This window comes from Onychomys torridus, chromosome 5, assembly GCF_903995425.1.
Source record: "Onychomys torridus chromosome 5, mOncTor1.1, whole genome shotgun sequence".
In the NCBI taxonomy this organism is placed as follows: Eukaryota; Metazoa; Chordata; class Mammalia; order Rodentia; family Cricetidae; genus Onychomys; species Onychomys torridus.
Window position 1 is genome coordinate 51253428 of NC_050447.1, and position 22862 is coordinate 51276289.

At 49.5% G+C, this 22862-nt stretch overlaps 2 protein-coding genes across 4 annotated transcripts; one reads left to right on the forward strand and one right to left on the reverse strand.

Moving 5' to 3' along the window:
- Nucleotides 1-2352: 2352 nt before the first annotated feature.
- Nucleotides 2353-13573, forward strand: Cdk10 (cyclin dependent kinase 10). Of its 2 annotated transcripts, none has more exons than XM_036187507.1 (13): nt 2353-2449; nt 4451-4523; nt 5192-5263; nt 5668-5770; nt 5906-5987; nt 7559-7626; nt 8198-8250; nt 8456-8525; nt 9309-9368; nt 9641-9764; nt 9839-9978; nt 10358-10410; nt 10658-13573. In XM_036187507.1, the coding sequence occupies exons 3-13, from the start codon at nt 5245-5247 to the stop codon at nt 10753-10755; spliced, it is 870 nt and encodes a 289-aa protein (XP_036043400.1). In that variant the 5' UTR covers nt 2353-2449; nt 4451-4523; nt 5192-5244; the 3' UTR covers nt 10756-13573. The 2 variants fall into 2 exon arrangements, with proteins under 2 accessions (XP_036043400.1, XP_036043399.1); XM_036187506.1 differs by having other exon boundaries at nt 2359-2487.
- Spata2l (spermatogenesis associated 2 like) lies at nt 11353-15794 on the reverse strand. Of its 2 annotated transcripts, none has more exons than XM_036187505.1 (3): nt 15700-15794; nt 15035-15338; nt 11353-13322 (listed from the first exon to the last, which is right to left on the reverse strand). In XM_036187505.1, exons 2-3 carry the CDS (start codon nt 15335-15337, stop codon nt 12366-12368), a joined length of 1260 nt encoding a protein of 419 aa, XP_036043398.1. In that variant the 5' UTR covers nt 15338; nt 15700-15794; the 3' UTR covers nt 11353-12365. The 2 variants fall into 2 exon arrangements, with proteins under 2 accessions (XP_036043398.1, XP_036043396.1); XM_036187503.1 differs by having other exon boundaries at nt 15035-15435.
- Between the last annotated feature and the right edge of the window lie 7068 nt (nt 15795-22862).

Genomic DNA, 22862 nt, shown 5'->3' on the forward strand with positions numbered 1-22862 from the left:
GCCAACATGCTGCCATAAGACATCTTTGCAGCCGACTCCACCCTCACTAGCAAACTTCAGATCAGATTGTACATTCAAAGAATACCCTTCCCAGCCTCGTTTCTCACACGTGGTCTGGTAGCAGTGTATTTTTTTTCCCATTAATTGCCTCTGTGGGCTAACAAAACCAGAGACACTGGTATCCCCACCGGGATCACAAATACAACCTTCTCCTGTACTAGGGTGAGAGGATCTGTTGCCTATGACACATGTCAACAGTTTCTTCCTTTCTTTCTTTCTTTCTTTCTTTCTTTCTTTCTTTCTTTCCTTCTTTCTTTCTTCCTTTCTTTTTTTAAACTTTATTTCATGTGCATTGGTATGAAGGTGTCAGATCCCCTGGAACTGGAATTACAGGCATTTGTGAGCTGCCATGTGGGTGCTGGGAATTGAACCCGTGTCCTCTCGAAGAGCAGTGAGTGCTCTTAACTGCTGAGCCATCTGTCCAACCCCAGTTTCTAATATATACAGGAGGCCAGCTAGTATATAAAGTATGTATTATACTATCTAGTACATCCTTGCAGGCCTGACAATATATATGTTCATATACAGAACCTAAATGACTTTGAAAAATGATTTGTGTATGTGATGCTGAGTAGTGAGCCTAGGAATTCACACAATGCTAGGCAGATAGATGCTGTATCACTGAGTTGTATTTTCAGATTATTTTTTGAGACAGGGATAGGGTCTCACATCCAATCCAGTCTGGACTAGAATTCACTATGTAGCCCAGGTTGGCCTTGAACACACAGCAATCCTCTCTTGACTGCTGGGATTACAGGTGTGTGACAATAAACCCAGAGAAAAACAATTTTCAAAGTGAAAAAAAAATGTAAAAGGGCAAACAATCTGGCAGAAATCTTACTTAAAAAAAAATACGTTAGGGCCTGGAGAGATGGCTCATCAGTTAAGAACACTGACTGTTCTTCCAGAGGACCTGGGTTCAAGTCCCAGCACCCACATGGCAGCTCACAACTGTCTGTAACTCAAGACCTGACATCCTCACACAGTCATACATGCAGCAAAACACCAATGCAAATAAAAAATAAATAAATTACGTTTTTAAAATTTATTTATTTATTTATTTATTCGTTCATTTATTTATATATTTTTTGGTTTTTCGAGACAGGGTTTCTCTATGTAGCTTTGCGCCTTTCCTGGAACTCACTCTGTAGCCCAGGCTGGCCTCGAACTCACAGACATCTGCCTGGCTCTGCTTCCCGAGTGCTGGGATTAAAGGCGTGCACCACCAACGCCCGGCCTAATTACATTTAAAAAAATTACATTAGAGCTGGGTGGTGGTGGCACACGCCTTTAATCCCAGCACTGGGGAGGCAGAGGCAGGTGGATCTCTGTGAGTTCGAGGCCAACCTGGGCTACAGAGCAAGATCCAGGAAAGGCTCAAAGCTACACGGAGAAACCCTGTCTCGGAAAGAAAAACTATGTTAGAGACTTACTGCTGGAAGCCTTCTTTTGTTTTGAGATAGCCAGGCTATGTATCCTGTTCTGGCTTGGAACTCGGTATCTCTGGCCTCAGCCTACAGAGTGGTCAGATTACAGGGATTATAGGCCTATGCTACCATGTCCAAACACCAACTACAGCATTGACCTAAGTATAGTGCGCACATAGCCCTGGGTTCTGGGCACTTAGAAGCCCGAACATTCACTTTCCTAATCTATATAAACCTTCCACAAAGGATTAGAGACAAATAATGTTCTGAGTTCCATTACACAGCTCAAGAGCTGAGTGCAGCCTCACAGAACCTCCTGGGCTAGAGTTGCCCTCCAGTGGCCAGTGCATTAATTCCTTCCCAGCGGTCTCCCAAACCAGGAAGACAAATGTGTAGAAAGGAAGAACAGGAAAGCATCTCTTTATTTCCTTGTGTACTAAGTACACCCTTTTTGTACAAGGCTTCTGTCTTGTCCTTGACTAGTGATGGGAAAAGGTTGGCCTCAGGAATGACTGGGTTCCCACAGAGCCAGTTTTCGGAGAATGTACCCAACCACTATCAAAAAGGACTGTTCTTTTGCAGTAGTGTCCTTGAAGAGTAGAAAGCATTGCTGATGTGCTGGAATTGGTCTCACTTAAATGGGAGATAGGAAAAGGAAGCATTTTCTTCTAGCTGATCAGAACCAGAGTCCTCTGCAGGTTTAGCCAGGGATGGTACTTAGAGCAACTTTGTGGGGTTGTGCCTGCACCTAACGCTGAAAAGGGACCGAAACCTCGGCGAATGAGCAGCTCCGGAGTGGCGACCCTCCAGGGCACGAGAACAAACCAAACCGGAAGTACGTTGTGCGCCTTCGCTGAGGGTCGGTTTACGCCTGCGCGCTGGAAGTAGGTGGCGGGACTGCACAGGCGTCGGCATGGCGGAGGTGGACCTAGAGTCAGATCAGATTCGACTGAAGTGTATCCGTAAGGAGGGTTTCTTCACTGTGCCTCCAGAACACAGGGTGCGACGGGGTGCCACGTGGGCGGCGCTGTGGCTGGGCCAGACTCAAGCGCTCTGGGGCTCTCATTGTCGCGTTCAAGTTTGAGGCTCCGGCATCAGAGGGATATGTCAGTCCCAGAGTTTGCTGCGGCGTGTACAGAAATCCGCAGCCAAGCGGCTGTGGGCGCGGGGCACTCGGGGCGACCTGGGGTGAGGCGGCGGGGTGGCGCGTGGAGTTGAAGAATGGGACGTTCCCGGTGGCACCTACAGCTGTCGTCACCTTGCTGACCGATCTGCTTTACCCACATTCTTGTAATTGTCCCTTTTGTGTGATGGGGAAGGTGAACCTTAGGGGCGCTGACTTGTGCTCAAGTAGGCGGTTGCTGGAAAGGGGTTTGCAGCAGCCCACATATGCGTATGTTATAAGCCACACTTCTTGTGTATGGTTAGCCTCAGTTTACAAACCGGGAGCTTCAGAGCACTGCTGGAAGCTGAGGTAGCAAAATCCGCCCTTAAAGGGGAGCAGCACAATAGTGTACAATAGTTGGCTCCTCAAGACAAAAATGTCAAGTGTGCGTGATGGCCTATACTTGTAACCCCAGTATTCAGGAGGCTGAGGCAGAATGGTCACCCCAAGTTGGAGGGCAGCCTGGGCTACAGAGTGAGACCTAAAAAACAAGTAAAGATAAAAAAAAAAAAAATGGAGATTTTGAAGAAAAGAAGTATAGTCTGTAAGAGATATGTGGAAGAGTTGACATTTGTTTTGGACCAGGAAATGTATCCAGAATTTGAACAGATCTGACAAGGAATGGCAGGCCAGACTCCGGTGGCAGGCACAGAGTCATGGTGAAGGGGAGGCCAGAGTAAACAAGAAGCCTAAGGGGAGAGTGTGAGAAGCTAGGTTAAAGAGTGGATCATGGGGGCTGGAGAGGTGGCTCAGAGGTTCTTTCAGAGTTTCTGAGTTCAATTCCCAGCAACCACCACCCAGGCGGCGGCGGCGCACGCCATTAATCCCAGCACTTGGGGGAGGCTGAAGCAAGCAGATCTCTGTGAGTTTGAGGCCAGCCTGGGCTACAGAGGGAGTTCCAGGACAGCCAGGACTACACAAAGAAACCCTGTCTCGAAAAAAAACTGAGAGAGAAGAGAGAGAGACAGACAGACAAGCAAAGCCAGCTGGGAACTGCCATAATAGAATCCTAACATTGCTGAGGTCCCTCGGTATCTAAGAAGTGCTTATTTAATCCACCTGCAAAGGCACTGCACTGAAGATGTATTAGGTTACAGAATCCCCAGTAAGACCCCAGAATACTGTGGCTCAACGAGCAAGCTATTTCTCTGACCCCTAAAATTCTAGAGGCTACCAATTCTGTTCTGTTGCTCCACCTGACCCTCATCTTCATCCCAGTCTGCAAAAGGAAGTGGACCTGCTAGCTTCCATTGATCTGGAAGTCCCTTCTCAAATCTCACAAAAGATACCCCTAGATAGGTTTCCTCACATGTAAGAAGTTGTGACCTGGTGCTGGAGAGGTGGCTCCAGTGGTTAAGAGCACTGGCTGCTCTTCCAGAGGTTCTGAGTTCAATTCCCAGCAACCACATGGTGGCTCATAGCCATCTATAATAGGATCTGGCGCCCTCTTCTGGCATGCAGAGCACTCATACATAAAATATTAAAAAAAAAAAAAAAAAGTTGTGACCACATGTTGGAGGCAGGACCCTTCTCCACAGAGGTGTTTGTTTACATGGCCACTTGTTACTAGACAGCAGACATCTGGAACACCGAATTGGAGGGAGGAGTTAGGTACTTCAAAGTGGCTCTAGTGTCGTTCTTCCCCTCTGCTCATCAGGAAATTCCAAGTATGTGGTTGCTTTTCTGTTTGGTGAGCAAGATGTAAGCAAGCTTCTCAGTGCCAGATGTGGGTGAGATCCACTGTCACTTGTGCTGTTAGCTTCCATGTCCCCACACTGGCTACTCTTCTGTCTTTCAGCTTGGAAGATGCCGGAGCGTTAAGGAGTTTGAGAAGCTGAACCGAATTGGCGAGGGCACCTATGGCATCGTGTGTGAGTGGTCAGGGCAGGAGCCTTGTAGCTACAGCTGGGTTGGGAATGGAAGGCTCATCCTCTGTACTCCAAACCAGGCTACAGCTTGCTCCCAAACTTTAGTTCCTGGTGTGATTTCCACAGAATTTACACCATGACTGGGTAAACGTATGCATCAGGTTGCTGATCTCAGCAATTCAAATATGTAACTGTGGAGTGGAGATAACTGATCAATAAAATGGACCACTTCTAAAGGCTCCTTGGAGCTCCGTGGGTGTGACTCATTTTGCCAAGTATTTGGAAGTTTCATAAGTAAACAAAATGTTCTGTAAGCCTCTATCCTATAAAACAACCCCCCCCCCCCCATAGAGTACTTTACTTGCTATTAGAGCGGAGCATGAGTGAACACAAAGCAGTGGGCATGTATGAAGAGGATGTTTAAGGAGGGCTCCTTACCACATGAGCTGCTGGTGGCCAGGGTCCAGCTCAGCGCAGTACTGGAAGCTCCCAGCCCAGCTCCAGTGAGGATCCCCAAGCTCAAATCAAATGAAAGAAGGACTGGGTGTTGCTGGGTATTAGGTTGTCAGAGAGGAAAAACCCAAGAAACTCATAAAAGAGGCTCTGTGTGGCAAGATGGGGCTGTGACAGTCTGAGGTAGACTCTGTCACACATCTGTGCTTCTATTTCAGATCGGGCCCGGGATACCCAGACAGATGAGATTGTTGCCCTGAAGAAGGTGCGGATGGACAAAGAAAAAGATGGTGAGCTGGGAACAGGGTGCAGGACCACCCTGCCTGGGGCATCAAAGCAGGAGAGGTAGGAAAACACAAGTTTCCTCAGTTTCTCAGGACTGCTTCTGAGGGTGTGTGTGTAGTGGTTAAGGGGCTGACCCAGCCCGTCACTGCAGCCTGAGCTTGAGCTCCCTGAGCCCTGCCAGACTTTCCCTACTTGGCTAACTGTGAAACTGTACATTCTCTCCAAACCTTTTTGCCTCTATCCTCTGGTGAGTTCACCGTCATACACCAGCACCCCGCCCACTCGCCTGGCATCCCTAATGAATGCTGAAATAAGAGCGCTGTTGGTATCACTAATTTCCCTGATGAGGGGACAGTGTTTATGGGTCCAGGGGTAGTGGAGTAGAGTTCACTGACCCCTTTGCTTACAGGCATCCCCATCAGCAGCCTGCGTGAGATCACATTGCTCTTGCGTCTCCGCCATCCAAACATTGTGGAACTGAAGGAGGTGGTTGTGGGCAACCACCTGGAGAGGTGTGTGGTTACCTGAGGCTATCCTACCAAAAGGGCCCCTCTCCCGGGGTTAACCTTTCTCCAGCCCGTACAGACCTCTTTACCTACTGGGGAGAAAATAGAAGGTGGCCTGTGTTTTCTCTTTTTTCCTTCTAGCATCTTCCTGGTGATGGGTTACTGTGAACAAGATCTGGCCAGCCTGTTGGAAAATATGCCAACACCCTTCTCTGAGGCCCAGGTGTGTCAGGGAGGTGCTTCACCTGGTTGATGGGCAGCTGTATTGAACGTGATGGCTGGAAATGTATGGTGTTACCCACTGCCTTTTTCAGAGCCTTTTTCTAGGGCCTTAATGAGTTGAATTATTACCTGTGGGGTACTGTGGGAGCTTGGGGACCCTGACCTGGGAGTTGGGAGTTGGCCCCAGGTCTTCTCAGTCCATGTATCAGGCTACTGGGAAAGAAAGGGGGACTGGAGAAATGGCTCAGAGGGTAAAGTGCATGTGTGCATACAAGTGTGAGTATCAAAGACTATTCGGGTCTTTTCCCCAGGGTCTATGCAAGAATCTAGCAATATTCAAATATTCAAAAGCATCTAATCTTAAGAATATCAAATGAATCTGCGGACACGAAACTCTTTAGTCCATTCACTTTATTCTTCTGAGTCAGTTCTCTCTCTACACAGCTTCTTTTCTGTTCTCATACTTAGTTCTTTCTTGCCTGATTCTCTCTACATTTTTCTGCTGTTTTCTCTTAGCTCTGTCTGTCTTCTCCCATGTTCGTCCCCCAGTCTCTGAGGTTTCCAGTTATATACCCATACAATCAGCAAGTCTCTGGCCAAAGCAGGGTCACAAGGCTTGAATTTTTTCAGGGTCAGAAAGGCAGATATCAGTATTTATTTCATCAGGCAGTGACTGTCAGAGTTTCTATTACAACCCAGAAGGGGAGGGATTGATACAGGAGGGTTTAAGCTTAATTTGCACAAGAAACAAAGCTTTGTACCTAACATCCACCTGGCTTTGGTGGTTGTCTCAGTAAGATATATTTTAGGAGACTAGCAGGTGGTCTGAATGCTTATCTACCTGCAGTCTGTCCTTGGATGTTTGAGAGTATCTCAGATAAAATGCTTTTGTCTGGAGATGGCCCTGGCTGGATCCTTGCTAATGGAGATAATTACAGAAATGTTATCCAAAATACCCCAATAGTATCCGGGAAATTGGGCCCAATGAATGATCAACCACACTGTTAGAAGTTCTTAGAAAAGAATCAGATGGGAAAGCTACAGTAGCACACCAGAGATTCACTGCAGGAAACAGCTAACATTCAAAAGCCAGTGTCACCAATGCGCCTTCCAGGTATTAGCCTTTGCCATTGCCAGCCGAATCCCTACTTCCTATTCCTGTGGCTCACAGCACATAAGGCCAGAGTTCGGCTCCTTAACACCCATATAAATGTTAGGTGAGTATGGTAGCTTGACTCTAGTCCCTGTATAAGGGAGGTAGTAGAGACAGGATTTCTAGGCAATCCTGGGTTCAAATGAGAGATGCTGCCGCAATATGTAAGGTAGAAAGCAATTGATGAAGACACTTGATGTCAGCTTCTTATCTTCACACACACCCACACATATATTGTGCACCCACATATATACAAAGATGTGTACCACATGCTCATATATATACAATAAACAAATCAGTCCATTGCGGTACTGTCTTAGCTATGCAGGGCATAGCAACAGCCACATTCCTGAGGCTGCTGGTAACTGCCAGGCAATGGGTCAAAGCTCTTTAGCCTGTGCTTCTGAACCTCCTCCTAGGTTAAATGCATCATGCTACAGGTGCTTCGTGGCCTTCAGTACCTGCACAGGAACTTCATCATCCACAGGTGGGCAGGGACAACCAGGAGGAAGATGTGTTGGGGGTGTCTGAGGAGTGGGAGGTAGGGAGAGGGCCAGGAATAGTTTTGGCTTCCCACAGTGCCTCATTCTGAATATCTTCAGGAGAGGAGCAAACACCCAATAGAAATTCTCTGACTGCTCCCAGGCAAGGATATTGGATCAAACAAGCCTGAGAAGCCCTCATATTTCTGGGAAGTAGGAGGTGGGTGGGTAGATGAGAGAACAGCAGCCAGAAGCCTTCAGTAGAGAGAGAGAGAGCGCCTACCTCCAATGAGTCTTAGGCCAGGAGGTGGCCATTAGTAGAGAGGACTGTGAGGCTTGGAGCCCATCTGTTTGACCTTTGTGCTGGGGCTGCTAGAACATCACATGGAGCAGGGTTGGAGACCTGGCCTCTACTTCTTGCTCAGTTACTGAGATTGCTGGCTTCCCAGCAGCCAGTTCCGTACTACTACCTGCCCTCTTGATTTTAGAAGACCTCAGTTAAATGCCAGGAAAGTGTTGGGCTGTCGTGACAGCCTGGTTGCCCTTTGGAACTCCAATGCTTTCTTTCTGACCCAGGGACCTGAAGGTGTCCAACTTGCTCATGACAGATAAGGGCTGTGTAAAGACAGGTGGGTGCTGGGTGCTGACCCACATATGTGGGGGTGGGTTGCTTTGAGCATGCCCTTAGGGGTAGGGGATGTCAGTGTAGCCTTGAAAGCCAAAGATGACATGTCTGTCTTCCTAGCCCCAGGCCATATTAGTCCAGTTCTTTCCAGATAGCAGCTTGTCTGTTCTCATTGAGGGATATTTTCTGTCTACTCTCTCCTTCTACAGCGGATTTTGGCCTGGCTCGGGCCTATGGTGTTCCAGTAAAGCCAATGACTCCTAAGGTTGTTACCCTCTGGTGAGTTCCTTAGAATTGTGGTAGCCCATAGGAATGGGTATGCCTTTCACAGGGCCCTTTGCATTTGAGACAGATGCTGCAAAAGGGCCTGACACACCTTTAATTCCAGCACTGGGGAGGCAGAGGCAGACAGATCTCTGAGTTGAGGCCAGCCTGGTCTACAAAGTGAGTTCCAGGACAGCCAGGGCTACGTAGAGAAACCCTGTCTTGAAAAACAAAAACAACAAAAAACCCAAAGAAAGAAATGCTGTACTGCACTGAAATAGGTATGAACAGCCTCGCTCTGTCTCAGGAAGAGAAGGGTAGCTTTCTGCATTGTTTTTAGGGCAGAATGAGTCTGTGGCAAAGGGCAGGACATTGATATCCCATCCCTCACATTCTTATCTGGATCCTTATATGGCCTTAGTTGCATGTCTTTGTTGTTTTTGCTTTTGTTTTTGAGACAGAGTTCTCTGTGTAACAGTCCTGACTGTCCTGGAACTTCCTTTGTAGACCAGAGTGGCCTCGAACTCACAGAGATCCCCTGCCTCTGCCTCCCAAGTGCTGGGATTAAAGGCGTGCGCCACTGCCCCTTGGCCAGCTGCATGTCTTTCAACCTCCACCTGAAAGCAAGCTAATGATTCCCTTGGTTCCTGTAATTTAGACATGGGGGCTCTCTCAGGCTTAGGGTAGAGAGTACCCCAGGCCTGAGTAGTGACCCTGTTGCTCAGGCCACTGGGGATCCAGAGGGAGCTCAGGCTGAAGAAGAGCTGACCAGAGGTAAATTGAGGCCTTTGTCTGCAGGTACCGAGCCCCAGAGCTGCTGCTTGGAACTACTACCCAGACTACCAGCATTGACATGTGGTAGGAGTGGTTTCTGCTCCTGGGGCCTCAAGTGACCTGGCCCTGGAGGTCAGCCCAGGGACAGGGGGAGCAGGATTGGTGCTGTGGTGGTGAGCTGACCTTGGAACCTAAGGGGAAGCATGAGAACATAGCTGGAGTGCTCACTGGCCTCTGGCACTGAGGTTCTCCCAAGGCAGCATTTGCAGACCTGGTGGGAGAGCCTTACGGCCACTTGCCTGCTTCTTCATGAGTACGTTGGCATGGGGCTAAGCAGAGATTGGCTGCTTCTGCAGGGCTGTTGGCTGCATCCTGGCAGAGCTGCTGGCCCATAAACCCCTTCTCCCTGGCACTTCCGAGATCCACCAGATTGACTTGATTGTACAGCTGCTGGGGACACCGAGTGAGAATATCTGGCCGGTGGGTATTATGGACCACCCCCAGTCCCCGTCTATGCCTGGTGCCCCTGTAGCTCTAGCCCCTGTCTCTTACAGGGTTTTTCCAAGCTGCCGCTGGCTGGCCAGTACAGCTTGAGGAAACAGCCCTACAACAATCTCAAGCACAAGTTCCCATGGCTCTCAGAGGCCGGACTTCGTCTGCTCAATTTCCTCTTCATGTATGACCCTAAGAAAAGGTACAGACCCTTCCTATAGGCAGCTCCATGGGCCATTCCCCTCAGGAGGAAAGGGCCCTGACTCCAGGGTAGGACAACTTTAAACCTAGAGCCTTCATTTCCTTTTTGTGGTGTGGGGTATGGGAAACTCTGGCCTTGTACATGCTAGGCAATCACTCCAGCACTGAGCCATCTCAATTCAACAAACCTTTTATGGATGGTTTCTCATAACACAGACTGCAGATGCCTTCCCATAAGTGCCAGGTGTCCGTTCTGAGCTGCCTGTCAGTCCCTAGGCCTCCAGCCCCCATTTGTTGGAGGTTGAATTGAGCTGTTGAGCCTGGCTGTGCTTTGAGTGAAATAGGCCTCTTTGAAGCCAAAGGTCACTGTCATTCTCCAGGGCAACCGCGGGGGACTGTCTGGAGAGCTCCTACTTCAAAGAGAAGCCCCTACGTGAGTTCTGCAGATCTCCTTGGGTTCTCCTCTTTGGGGGCTTGACAGAAAGCCCTGTTTGTCCATATTGGGTGGGTTCCCAATGCAGGTTTGTGTGGGTGGAATGTGGGCAGACTCCACAGGGGAGAAGGAAGGGAGCAGATGAGGGTCAGGGCTAGCTGAAGTAAGGAGTCCCATCTAGACCTGGAGCATGCCCCACTAGGAACCCCTTCTCCAAGCCAGCACTGAAACTCTCCTTCTCCTGCAGCCTGCGAACCGGAACTCATGCCCACCTTCCCCCACCACCGCAATAAGCGTGCTGCCCCAGCTGCCACCGAGGGGCAGAGCAAACGATGCAAGCCCTGATGGTGGACCAGCCCATCCCTACACATCCTCATGGATCAGTCGGCGGACTGGGAGGGCCCTCCAGGCCAAGACGCCTTTGGCCCCTCCAGCTAACATCTTCAGATGACTCCTCCCTGCTACCCTCTGTGCCCAGATGCAAGTAGATTATGGACAGGGATGTTGCTGAGTGGGGACACACAGCTTAGACTGGACTGCTGTAGCGCCATCTGGTGGGCAGCTACTCCTGGCAGCCTTGTCTGACAGTGAAGCTGTGCTTCTGGGGAGGCAGGGCTAGTGCTGAGAGCCCTAAAGGTCCACATCAGTGTAGTGCTGGAACTGGAGCTAGGCATGAGCCTGGAGTGAGCAGGCCCAGGAGACCGTGCTGTTCCTGCACAGTCACTAGGAGCTGCCCGGGACAGACAGGCTGTAGTGACCCTGGGCAGGGATGGTGGGCTTCAGGTGGGAGGGAGGGAGGAAGTGTTGGTTGGGGCCATGATAGGATGCTTTTAAAGACTATCAGAATGAGAGCCCTTGGCAGATATGGTTGGCACTGATACCCAGGGAAAGAATTGGTGTGCTCCTTTTCCAGGGGTGGAGAGATAAAAAGCCTTTCCAGTAGACAGTTTCACAATCCTTTAATATTCTCTGGGGTTTTGATCCATGCAACATGGACAGTGTCTTTTGAGGGGCTGGGAGCGGGGAAAGGAACAGGCATGGCCAAGGGGGTACCAGGAAAGGAAGTGTTGCAGGCCAGCAATCGCTGTACCTGGGCCTCCATGTGGTTGATGAAAACCCAGGCCTTCATAATCACTAGCCTGTGGATTACTGGTTTAGGGGCCCTGGGCTACCCCAAGGGAAAAGAGGGTGTAACTCTGATCTTCCTGATTATCTGTGTGCCTTCAAGGAGTTACATGGGGCAGTGAGCTGCTTTTTGGCAGTAGCCCAAGGGGTGACCTGTATATGCTCACCCCCTCTTTGGCTGGTAGGCAGCTGGTTGTTGAGAACCATTTCTTCAGGATTTCAGGGCTAACAGCTCCTCTCTCTGCCTGTTTTTGGCAGGGTTCCTTACTAGCAGCAGGGGTTAGCAAGGTGCTCCACAGTTAAGTGGGCTGGGCTCTGTCAGACCCTCTCACGTGGTCCCAAATCTAGTCCAGGTGCCTGCAGGCTCTTGAGCAAGCCCCTGGGTGAAGATCTCTCGGCACATGGAGAGAGGGACATAGCCTGAACCATGACTGCAGGGAGCAGGTAGGGAGCTTCAGACAGCTCAAAGGGTGGGGTCCTTCCTGGAGTGAGTTTGGGTACTGTACCATGGACAACCTGGACTTCTTTACCCAACACATCTGAGCATAAAGATGGGAGGGACATGAGGGAAGGACCTTGTTGATCCATCATGGGGCCTGCTGTAGACAGGACTGAGACATGGGCCTGTCAGGGAGGAGGGCGGGAGCCCAGGCGAGAGCACTCCATGAAGGCCCTCCCTCTTCCCACTGTAGGTTCTGGACTCCCCTGGGGAATAGGAGGGCCAGGCAGCCAGTGGCCTAGGCCCTTTCCCAAAAGAAGCACCATGGAAACTGTCTCCCCAGACTCTTGTCTTGGGGGTCCACTGGGCCTAGGGATGGGCTCCAGGACTGTCATAGATCAGGGTATCCACCTGTGCTTGTTGCAGCCCACAGGCGTCTCTGGTTGTCACCAAGAAGTATGCGCAGGGAATGACTTGGGCGGCAGGCTGATAGGGCAGTGCAGTGGGTAGCGTGTAACTGGTGGCAAGTGTCACAGCAGAGGGTGGGCAGGTTACCAGGGCTCAAGCAGCTGTGTGCCTGGTAGCCCAGAGGCTCCACAACAGGCCCATAGCCTGAGGCTGGTGTTCCTTCTGCCTGCCTGTGACGGGGACTGGCCTGCCCAGAGCTCCCAGGGGCTTCAGGGGTAGCTAAGTCCCCTGACCGACTCAGCTCACGGCGCAGAGAGAGGAAGGAGAAAGCAGAGGGTTCTGGCTCCAGCTCCTCTTCCAGAGCCCCATATGGTGGGCTGCTGGCTCGATGTAGATCATCAGCTGGGGGTTCCCAGGGCTGGCCCCCAGAACCCCATAGTTTGGCACTCTGCTCCCAGAGTGGTGGCCTATATGCCAGTTCCACAGGGGGTGAGTCCAGCCCTGGAGAGGGCTCACCATATAGACTGGCCTCTGAGCTCTCATCCTCCTGCAGGTCCTGATACAGGTCCACGGGGGGCCCATAAGCAGCAGGTGTGCCCCGGGGGGGCAAGGGTGGTGGCTCCTCGTCCTGGGCCAGTCTCTGTTGCAGCCAGGCCACACAGGAGGCAACATCCCCACTAGCCCGTCGTGCTCGGAGCAGCTCCTCAGCTGGCAGCACACTTGTGCCCAGCTGGGTCAGCACCTCACTTAGGATCTCACACTCCAGCCGAAGAGCAAAGCAGCCTAGGGCCACCTGAATCAGCTGGCAGGCAGGGGGTGGGGTGGTCACCATTAGGCGGTGGTTGTCCCTGCGCACGTAGCCCATCTTCTGGAAGCTTCGGGTCAGGAGCTCCTCAGAGAGTACGCCCTTCAGCACATGCACATAGCCCCCTGAGAAGGTCTGCAAGGAAGGGTCCTGGTCAGGAATGCTCTTCCATGGAGGTTCTTGGGCGCAGCCTATGTGGACAAGCCTATTGCCTTGACCTAGGTCCATTTCTGAAGTTGTGTTCACCCCAGAGATTGTTTTCATCTGTCTGGAGTGAGCCTGGATCTTTTTACCCCTAGGGGAGAACCTAAAGCCTTATCTATGCTAAACAAGCACTGTGCCACTGAGCCATATCCCTCAGCCCTTTAGGGCCCCCACTGTGTAGCCCTGACTGTCCTGGAACTTGTTCTGTAGACCAGGCTGGTCTGGAACTTGGAGAATCACCTGCCTCTGCCTCCCGGGTGCCAGGATTAAAGGCATGCCCCATCACCGCCCGGCTCTTTAGGTCTTTTATTTTGAAACAGCTTGACCCTAAACTCAATGTTCTGCCTCAGCCTACAGGAATATTCCACCGCACCCAGTTGTCAGATAGCTTTTTTTTTCCCCACATTTCCTGCAACTCGCTTTGTAGACCAGGCTGGCCTCGAACTCACAGAGATCCTCCTGCCTCCCAAGTGCTGGAATTAAAGGCGTGCGCCACCACTGCCTGGCCCGGGTAGCCTTTTAAAGTCTGTTCTGCCCTTTGTTTCTGTCACCACCCCCACCCATGAATCCTGGAGAGCTATAACTATCAGACCTTGCTGTGGAGTATTCCAGAGTCTAACGTGCAGCTAGCTGAGAAGACCGCACTAACAGATGGGAGTGTGCTTTCTAGATCAAAGCTACATGTGGAGTCGAAGCATCGGGGTAATTTTGAGTCTTTCCCAAATGGGAAAGAAAGTCTACAGCTCTAGGCATCCTCAGAGCGCTTCCCTGCATAGAACCTTTAGGAAGAGGTCATGGACAATAGACACTGGCCACAGCACCCTTCCTAGGGCTTTGCACCTTGACTGATCTCATGGCCTCTTAGGAGGAAAGGGCATAAAGGGAGTAGGTAACTCACCTAAAACCCTAACTAGGAGACTACCCGCACAAGCTCCATCCCAGCACTATCCCAGAACTAGCCTATTTCAAGACGAAGCTTGTCTGCCTTTGTCCTCTGGGGCTGGTGGGCGGGCCTGCAGCCTGGAAGGATGAATGAAAGTCCTGGATCTCAAGTGTCCCCGTGGAGCAGCCGGCTGGTGGGTTGGGGAGAGAAAGGGGTGTGGAGGGGGAGACGCTGCCATGACAACCAGTGGAGGTTTACCTCGCCCACGTGCTCACTGACGTCATTGCCTTCCCACTCAAAATTAGCTCAGAGCGGCCCTGCCCCCTCTCGGTGGTCCGTCAGCTAACCGAAGGACCAGGCCAGCCCTGGACCTAGCTGCCCAACCTAGACCCTAGACCCAGGCAGGAACAAGGTCTGTGCGCCAGTCCCCGACCTACTGTTTTCTTGCTAGTCTTAGAGGCCTCCTTCTACAGATGGGATCAGTCCATATCCGGGGGGGGTGGGGGGGTAAGGATGACCATAGGACATCAAGTACCTCCCTCACCCTGCCACCCACGTCTATCCTAGGATTCCCATAGCAGCTAGGGCAGTGAGACTACTTTGAGGACAGCAATGTAAGTTTTAGGTGAATGACTCCCTGGTAGGCATGCAGCCCAACACGCCCACGACCCTTAAAACACGGAACTCTCCCCACAAGAGGACCGGCAGCCCCCAACAGCCTGGACAAGGAAGGGAGCGGAGGAACATCACCAAACCATACCTTAATGGTGGTGAACTCCTTTCTCCAGGGCAGCAGGTACAGGTGCACAGCGGCTAGCTCCAGGAGTTCGAAGGCACGGGCCAGATCGTGTAGGGCAGGCGCCAGGTCAGCACGGCCCCACAGGCCGTCAGTGAACAGCGCCAGCGCGTCGTCCTGTAGCGCCCCGTGCAGGTCAAAGTCCTCCACCAGAATCTGCCAGAGCACCGCGCGCAGCGAGGGGTCGCCGCAGACGCCCGCGCGGCCCCGCCGCAGCTCGCGCTCCAGGCACAGGCGATAGTCCTCTGACAGCGAGCTGCTGCCCATCCTGACCGAGCGCGGGACGAGGTGTCAAACTAGCGACCATGTCGCCTCGGCTGTGCGACTCCCGAGCCCGCACCCAGCAACCCAGGGCCCCCTCCAACCTGGAAACAGAGACCTTGCCAGCTTAGCGAGTCTCGGGATCTAAGGTCCCCTGCAGCCAGGAGATGTGGACTCCGACAGCTGGGTGACCAGGGTATCTATAGCTTCCCCTCCCCAGGAGACCTCCAGCCCCGCTTGCTGAGCGCCCTCGTATCAACAGCACCCTCCTCCAGCGGATACCCGCTCCCGCCAGCTGAGCCTCTGGCAACCAGAGCCCCTTTCCCACTGACCGACCATACTGTGGACCCCGCGGGCGGCGGTGCTACCTGCTAGTCCCCAGCAGTCCCAGAGAGCTCCGCTTGGGCCTGGGTCTAGCCTCTCTCGTTTCCGCCGAGAGTCAAGCCCGCCCCTTGGCCTTGGACGTGACGTCGGGGGGCGAGGCTGGAATCGGGTGCCACCCTTTCGGCTAAGTGGGAGGGTGGTGGTGTGGGCGTGGCCTGGCCGAAGCCGAGGGTGGCCCGCCTTGGCGGCTCACCTTTCGAGGTCCTCTGAAATTCAGTAGCCAAGTCCCTAGTCTTTCAACTAGTCTAAGGTCGTTAATCACCTAGTTCGGGGCCAGAGAGTGGGAGTGCACAGCGGGCGTGTAATACAGGTCACTGAGACCTAACTAGTGGAGCGGCACCGGGTTGAGGAGCAGGCTGGACTCTGGCTCCTCCAGCCAACCCGCAGAATAGCCAAATACCGGCAAGGCGGGGCCCGACTTGGCTGGGGGATCATGGGCCAAGGAAGCTCAAATATGTGTATTTAAGTGCAATTTAGAACGGGTAGGGGTGGGGGATTACTCAGTGGGTAAGAGCAACTCACACGGCAGGCAGCTCGCAACCGTCTGTAACTCCCAACACCCACTTCTGGCCTGTGCTCCTAGCACACATTTGATGTACGTTATATGTACAGGCAAAACGTTCATAAACGTAAATAGCAAAACAACAAAACAGGGCTGGCCTGGGAGTCTGCCTCTGCAGACTTCCTTTCCCAGTCCCCGAGAAAGTCGGTTAGTGGGTATTTGAAGTAGGATGAAGGTGTTCACCCTTTAGGACAAGATACTTAAGTGTGAGGCACCTTCTCCTTAATCCTAAGACCTAAACTTCATTCAAGCAATATCTTTTGTTAGACCCTTTCCTGGACAGGCTGTATCTCTCATCTCTCCAGGTCACCAAACCTAGGCCAAGTTTGATGAAAAAGAACCCAGCATAGGGAAGGTGTCATGGACCTGAGCTAAACTGGAATTTCTTGTAGAAGTCCTCATGTTTGAAGGTCTTCAAGTTGTAGAACTAAGTAGGCAGGTCTCAGGCATCCTGCTGGCTATCACTGGGCTTTTGCTGTGGGCCCACACCAATCCAAAGGGGTACTGGTTGCCTTTTGATGTTGCTTCAACTCATGGTGACATTGTTTAAAACTTCCTTGGCCAAAGCATAAGGTTTCCATGCCTGTCTTGTCTCCAGACACTCCTGGATCCCAGTGCTGTATAATGAGGGAGCTAACATCAAAATGAAGAGGCTTGGGATCTTCAGCTGGGTTCAGAGGCAGAGCAGTTGCCCAGTATGTGCAAGGCCCTATGTTCAACCTCTAACATTGCAAAAAAACAGAAACTCTGTTAAACTAATGGGGAGGCCTTGTAGTGGGCTAATGTGTTTTTTCCCCCCATTTGTAACTAAGAGGTTAGTCTGGATTAGAATGATTAGTCTGGATGAGCCTTAAACGAATAATATTGATGTTCTTATAAGATGAGTTTTATATATAGAAAGCTCTATGAAGATGGAGCTAAAGATGGGCTATAGCTCCAAGCCAAGGAATTCTGAAAGCCTCCAGGAGCTGGTGGAGGCAGGAAGGAGCCTCTACTAGTGTGTTTATGGGAAGTGCCGCCCTGATGACATTGATTTTAGATTTGTGGCCTTCAGAGTTGTAAAGGTCCATTTCTATTGTTTTAAGACCCCTCCCCCCATTTTGTGGTGGTTTGTTAGAGCAGTTATAGAATACTTATACAAGTCTTATGTAGTTCTGACAGCTTTAGCTGAGGTCCCTGCCACCATTAGCACTGACTTAGGACAGATCTTCTGACAGACTCAGCCTCTTATCATCAACCCCATCCTGGAAATTGACATAACTGATGATAAGAGGTGGGTAGAGACAGTTCTCCTCATGGACCTGATCTAAATTGGAAGATGTGTGAACAATATAAGTGGCCTGTGCATTTGAGCCAGTAAGTTAGGGTAATTTGTTCTGCACCTGTTACCTTTTTTTTTTTTCTAAAGATTTATTTATTACGTATACAGTATTCTGCCTTCATGTGTCCCTGCAGGCCAGAAGAGGGCACCAGATCGCATTACAGATGGTTGTGAGCCACCATGTGGTTGCTGGGAATTGAACTCCGGACCTCTGGAAGAACAGCCAGTGCTCTTAACCCCTGAGCCATCTCTCCAGCCCCTACTTACTGTTCTTGCTCTCCCTGGGTGGGCAGTATGTCATTACATGTCCTCAGAGCTCTGCACATCCTCTGTGGACCTTGGTTTTATCGAGGCAGATTTGCAAGATCAAGGCCATTCATACTTACCTTGCCTAGACTGTAAACTGGCTTCCACTGGGTTCATTCAAAGCTGTGTCCTCCTACGCCATCACGGGCAGCACTGGTCAGTCTTCTAAGGTTTTCCTCAGTCCAATGCATGGGGTGTTATTGCTTTCACTTTCGTTTCTTGATTGTGGTTGTGATTTTTAACTCCTTTTATACTCCTTAGTATTTTCCCCCTCTTTAAAGAGTTTTGCTGTGTAGCTTAGCTGGCCTAGAGCTTGAGAGCCTTTGGAGTTATAGGTATGAGCCACCTACTAGGTCTGGTTATTGGTAAGTGCCTAAGCTTGCTTACTTGGCCAAGGTCACCTGATGTGGCCACAAGGAACTAAATCAGGCTGGTTGGGAGGGCCATAGCGAGACTGAGGCTATGACAATTTTAGTTTAGTTTAGTTAGAGCAATCAGACCTTTTATACCTTTATCGGAGACAGAATAGAGTGGCAATTGCCAGGATCAATACTGGTGTAGTTGCCAGGATACAGTGAAGTTTGCAAGCTGTACAGGATGCACAAGATTAATGTCTAAGGCCAATTGTCCTATCAAGCTTCCATCCTTCCTTGACTACTAAGGGAACATACAGCGAAACAAACACAAAACGACCTGAATACTTCACTGCCTGGATGGGTGCTTCAGTCTCTCAGGAACTGGAAGGCACATTGTGTCCCAGGAGCCATGGGCTCTCACCTGAAAAACCTATGACAAATGCCTCTCAAGGTAGCTAGGCTAAGCCAGCTCCATGGTTCCCTGCAATTCCTGATTTTTTATTTTTTAATTTTAGGGTGTACAAGTCAATTTTTAAAGCAGACATGGAGTAGCAAATAAATTTTAAGGCAGTATAACCAGCAAAACGCTTCCCAGCAACATTCCTATGGACCATAGTTTGGAAGTCCAATTAGAGACAGAAAAACAATGAGCAAAAATCTCTTCCAGGTTTTGTGCAGCAATGGATGAGGGTCATTTATCTAAGTTTGAATGTTGAATGGTTAATAATTCACCATACAAGGTGTGAACATCAATACTTAAATTATCATATAACTGTCTCTGCTTGGGGAACAACATGATTAGCAGTGGGAGGGGGGGACGCCCAAATCTCAGAGTCATTGACATAAACAGACATGTTATTCTCTTCCCAGTTAACAAAGTGAAGTGCAGGAGGATCCGGGAGGTACATACGCCCCGTGTGTCTCAGCAGTAACAGATGTAGTCAGCAGAGGCAGTATAGCATGAACAGCAGCAGTTCTGTAATCACACCCTTCCCCTAAGATGTCACCAAGTCTCTTCCCTGATCTCTTCATCTGAGTCACTGTTCGTAGGCAGCCTCTGTTCTTCACTGCTTGACAATTCTGTCACCCTGTTCTTTTCTTCCGGTATAGCCTCTGCAGATGCTTTGGGACCTCTTCGTCCACCTTCCACAGGTTGAGTCTTTCAGGTATCCACAGTAGGCAGCTCCCTCTCTATCAACCATCAGGCGATTGGCTGCCTGCAAAAAACAAAAGACAAAATCTGTGTAGCCCTGGCAGTCTTGGAACTCACTCTGTAGCCCAGGCTGGCCTCAAATTCACAGAGGTCTACCTGCCCCTGTCTCCTGAGTGCTGGGATCAAAGGTGTGCACCACCACCACCCTGTGAGAAACAAAATCTTGATATGGCTTTTCAGGCCTCTGTCCAATTTTAGAAAGTTCTTGTCTTTTTTTTTTTCCAGAATCTTATAATTTATGTGTTGATTTGTCCATAAGCCTCAGGCAGATATGTGAACTATTATTGAGTGTCACTATACATGCCTTCTCCTGTTAACATTTTGAAAGTTATGGGCACATTATTTTGTTGATTTCTAATAGCTTGGTCCTGACATCTTTCTGAATAATCAGTCTTCCACTGTAAATATTCACTCCCAGCAAGACAAGCCTTTGCTAAGATCCTCCAGTCAGAGGGAAGAAAAGCTTCCCCAGAAATAGAATCAAGGAGAGACAGTGGGGAAGAAGCAGTTGGTCCATACTGAGCACAAGCCTGCTTAAGATCTTAAGAGTCTTAAATAAAATGGGCACATCATTTCTATATTAGGTTATTAGGATTGAGCGTTTCACTCACCTGTGAAAGAGAAAATCCTCCCATGTCTTTCCCATCTCTTTGGCTAATACAAAGTCTCTTGGCTGGGAGACCTTGACTCAAAAGGAGTTAATTCTCTTATGGAGGGTAAGAAGCCTTCCCAACAACCTCAGAAGGAAAGGAGGCAAAGCAGCGGGGAAAAGTTCCATGCTAGCAGAAGTGCACTTGATGGACAGGTTTTAGGAGCAGAGGAAACTGGAGCTGTAGGTGGGGGAGTAAAATCAGCACAGTAGGGAGGAAACCCTCAACCTCTTCGCAGAGAGAGACATTAGATAACCTATCTTTCTGTTTGTTTTCTTCTGAGACAGGGTTTCTCTGTGTAACAGCCCTGGCTGTCCTGGAACTCTCTCTGTAGACCAGGCTGGGATTAAAGGCATGTGCCACCACCGCCACCCAGCTAGATCATATATCCCTAGGTTCTAATTTCTCTTCTATTGCCATGTTAGTTCTGCTTCTTTCTGACCATTTTCATTTTTAATTTTAACTATTATGTTTATCTACTACTGGTTTTATTTCTTTCCAAAGCTGAAAAGCATTGCTAGGAATTTTTTCTGGTCTTCTTGCATCTAACCCTCCCTGAACTGCCCTTCCCAATGGGGACCAAGTTCTGGGACCCAGAGTTCCCTCTTCGGGGAAAGAAGCTGAAGTTACTAATGAACTCCAGGAATTTCATCAGCTGATAGTGTCCCACTTTAACTCTTCCCTCCAGCAACCAAGTGTGCAGAACTTCTGCAAACCAACACTGCTCCGTGGACACTTCCTGTCTGTCCATCTTCTTACCTCCAGTGCATGCTTCTGCCTTTTATACTTCTGTGCACACTATTCCCATGAGTTCCTCACCTTTAACTTTTTTCCTTTTTAAAAAAAAAAAAAAAAAAACTTTAAAATTTTTTTCTTAAATCCCCATATTTCAGGTTCCTGTTCCTGGTGCCATGTGGAGGCACCTGCACTTACAGGTATTATTCTTCTTCTTTTCCTTTATATATAGCCTAATAGTAGTTGTTACTAGTTTTGTAATGTTTGGGCTATTTCTTGTTAGAATTTCAGTCGCAGAATTGCCATTCATCCATGCTCTGTGGAGGAACAATGGCTTAAAAATGCTAAAGGACACGGGCTGGAGAGGTGGCTCAGAGGTTAAGGGCGCTGACTGCTCTTCTAAAGGTCCTGAGTTCAATTCCCAGCACCCACATGGTAGCTCACAACCATCTGTAATGAGATCTGACTCCCTCTTCTGTGTACATAATAAATAAATAAATAAACAAACAAAACAAATAAATAAATCTTTTAAAAATACATGGAGATTTGGCTCAGTGGTAGAGTGCTTGCCTAGCAAGCGCAAGGCCCTGGGTTTGGTCCTCAGCTGTGGAAAAAAACAAAACAAAACAAAGCAAATGCTGAGGGACTAACCCAAAGACACACCTTGTTTTTTCCTTCAGCTAACAAAACACGACAAGCTGTGTCGAGAGCTGGGCTTCTTTCTAAGCTGATACTCTACAAGGACAAAGCCATGTTTAGTCAAATAATGAAGCCCAATGGTAGGAGGTGTGAGGAATTCAAGGTGTTCAAGTCAGATACCTCCCACACACTGCTGATGCAAGAAAAGAAGTTAGACTTCAAGGTCCAGCTATGGAGCCCAACACCATGCCAAGGAAATAAAAATGGTGGGAAATGTATGACAATTTGTGTTCCAGTTCAACTGGAAACTTTCCAGAAAATCCAGGCCAGCTGGTGTGCGAGCTAGAGGAAAAACTCAGTGGGAAGCTTCATTGCTGAGAGAACTCAGCCTAAACCAACCTGAAGAGCTGTGCCTAGAATAAGCAAAGCCTCAGAAGGCACAAGGTGATCCTTGAAGACTTGTCTTCCCAGTGACATTGTGGGCAGCAGAAACTAGATGACTACTGGCTCATTAAGGTCCATGTGGGAGGCTGGGGCTGTGCATTAGTTGTGAGAGGGCTTGCCTAGCATGTACAAAGCCCTGGCTTCCACTTACATTACATAACACCCACGTGATAACAAAGCCCTGTAGTCTCATCAATTGGGAGGCAGAGGCAGGAGAATCAGAAATTTAAGGTTGTCTGTGTTATAAAGCAAGCTAGAGGCTATCCTAGGATACATGAGACTCTGTCTTAAAAAAAAAAAAAAAAAAAAAAAAGCTTCATACAAAGACTATCAGAACAATAGGACATTGGCTGAAATGTTTTCTGATTTGTCTATAAGAAATTTAAGTGCAGCCAGGCAGTGGTGGCATACACCTTTAATCCCAGTGCTCAGGAGGCAGAGGCAGGTAGATCTCTGTGAGTTCGAGGCCAGCCTGGTTTACAGAATGAGTTCCAGGACAGGCTCTAAAGCTACACAGAGAAACCCTGACTCAAAAAAAAATCCCCCCCCCAAAAAAAAAGAAGGAAAAATTTAAGAGCAAAATGAATTTTGAATTCTGAGTTTCAGTTGTAAACAAAAATGACTCATCACACATACGCGCGCACGCGCACACACACACACACACACACACACACACACACAGTCTAATTCTCCCAGGGTTGTGCTGTGATACAGTCTGATGTGATCCCAGCCCAACAGGCACTCTCAGCACCAGGATGTACTACTTAACACAACCCATTGTTCAGACTTGTCACTGTTAAAGCCAAGGCCTGCAGCAGGTACAGTAACATATCATAAGGCTCCATAGTTACCTGGTATTCATGTTCAAGATCTATATACTTCACAGGAGCATGGGCCTCTAGGAGATTGCAGTGCCAAGAA

Coding starts and splice junctions, on each gene's coding strand:
- Cdk10 (XM_036187506.1), top strand. CDS start 2,401: ATGGCGGAGGTGGACCTAGAGTCAGATCAGATTCGACTGAAGTGTATC. Junction 7,627..8,197: donor AGGAACTTCATCATCCACAG/GTGGGCAGGGAC, acceptor TTTCTGACCCAG/GGACCTGAAGGTGTCCAACT. Junction 9,765..9,838: donor CGAGTGAGAATATCTGGCCG/GTGGGTATTATG, acceptor TGTCTCTTACAG/GGTTTTTCCAAGCTGCCGCT.
- Spata2l (XM_036187505.1), bottom strand. CDS start 15,337: ATGGGCAGCAGCTCGCTGTCAGAGGACTATCGCCTGTGCCTGGAGCGC. Junction 13,323..15,034: donor AGGAGTTCACCACCATTAAG/GTATGGTTTGGT, acceptor CCTTCCTTGCAG/ACCTTCTCAGGGGGCTATGT.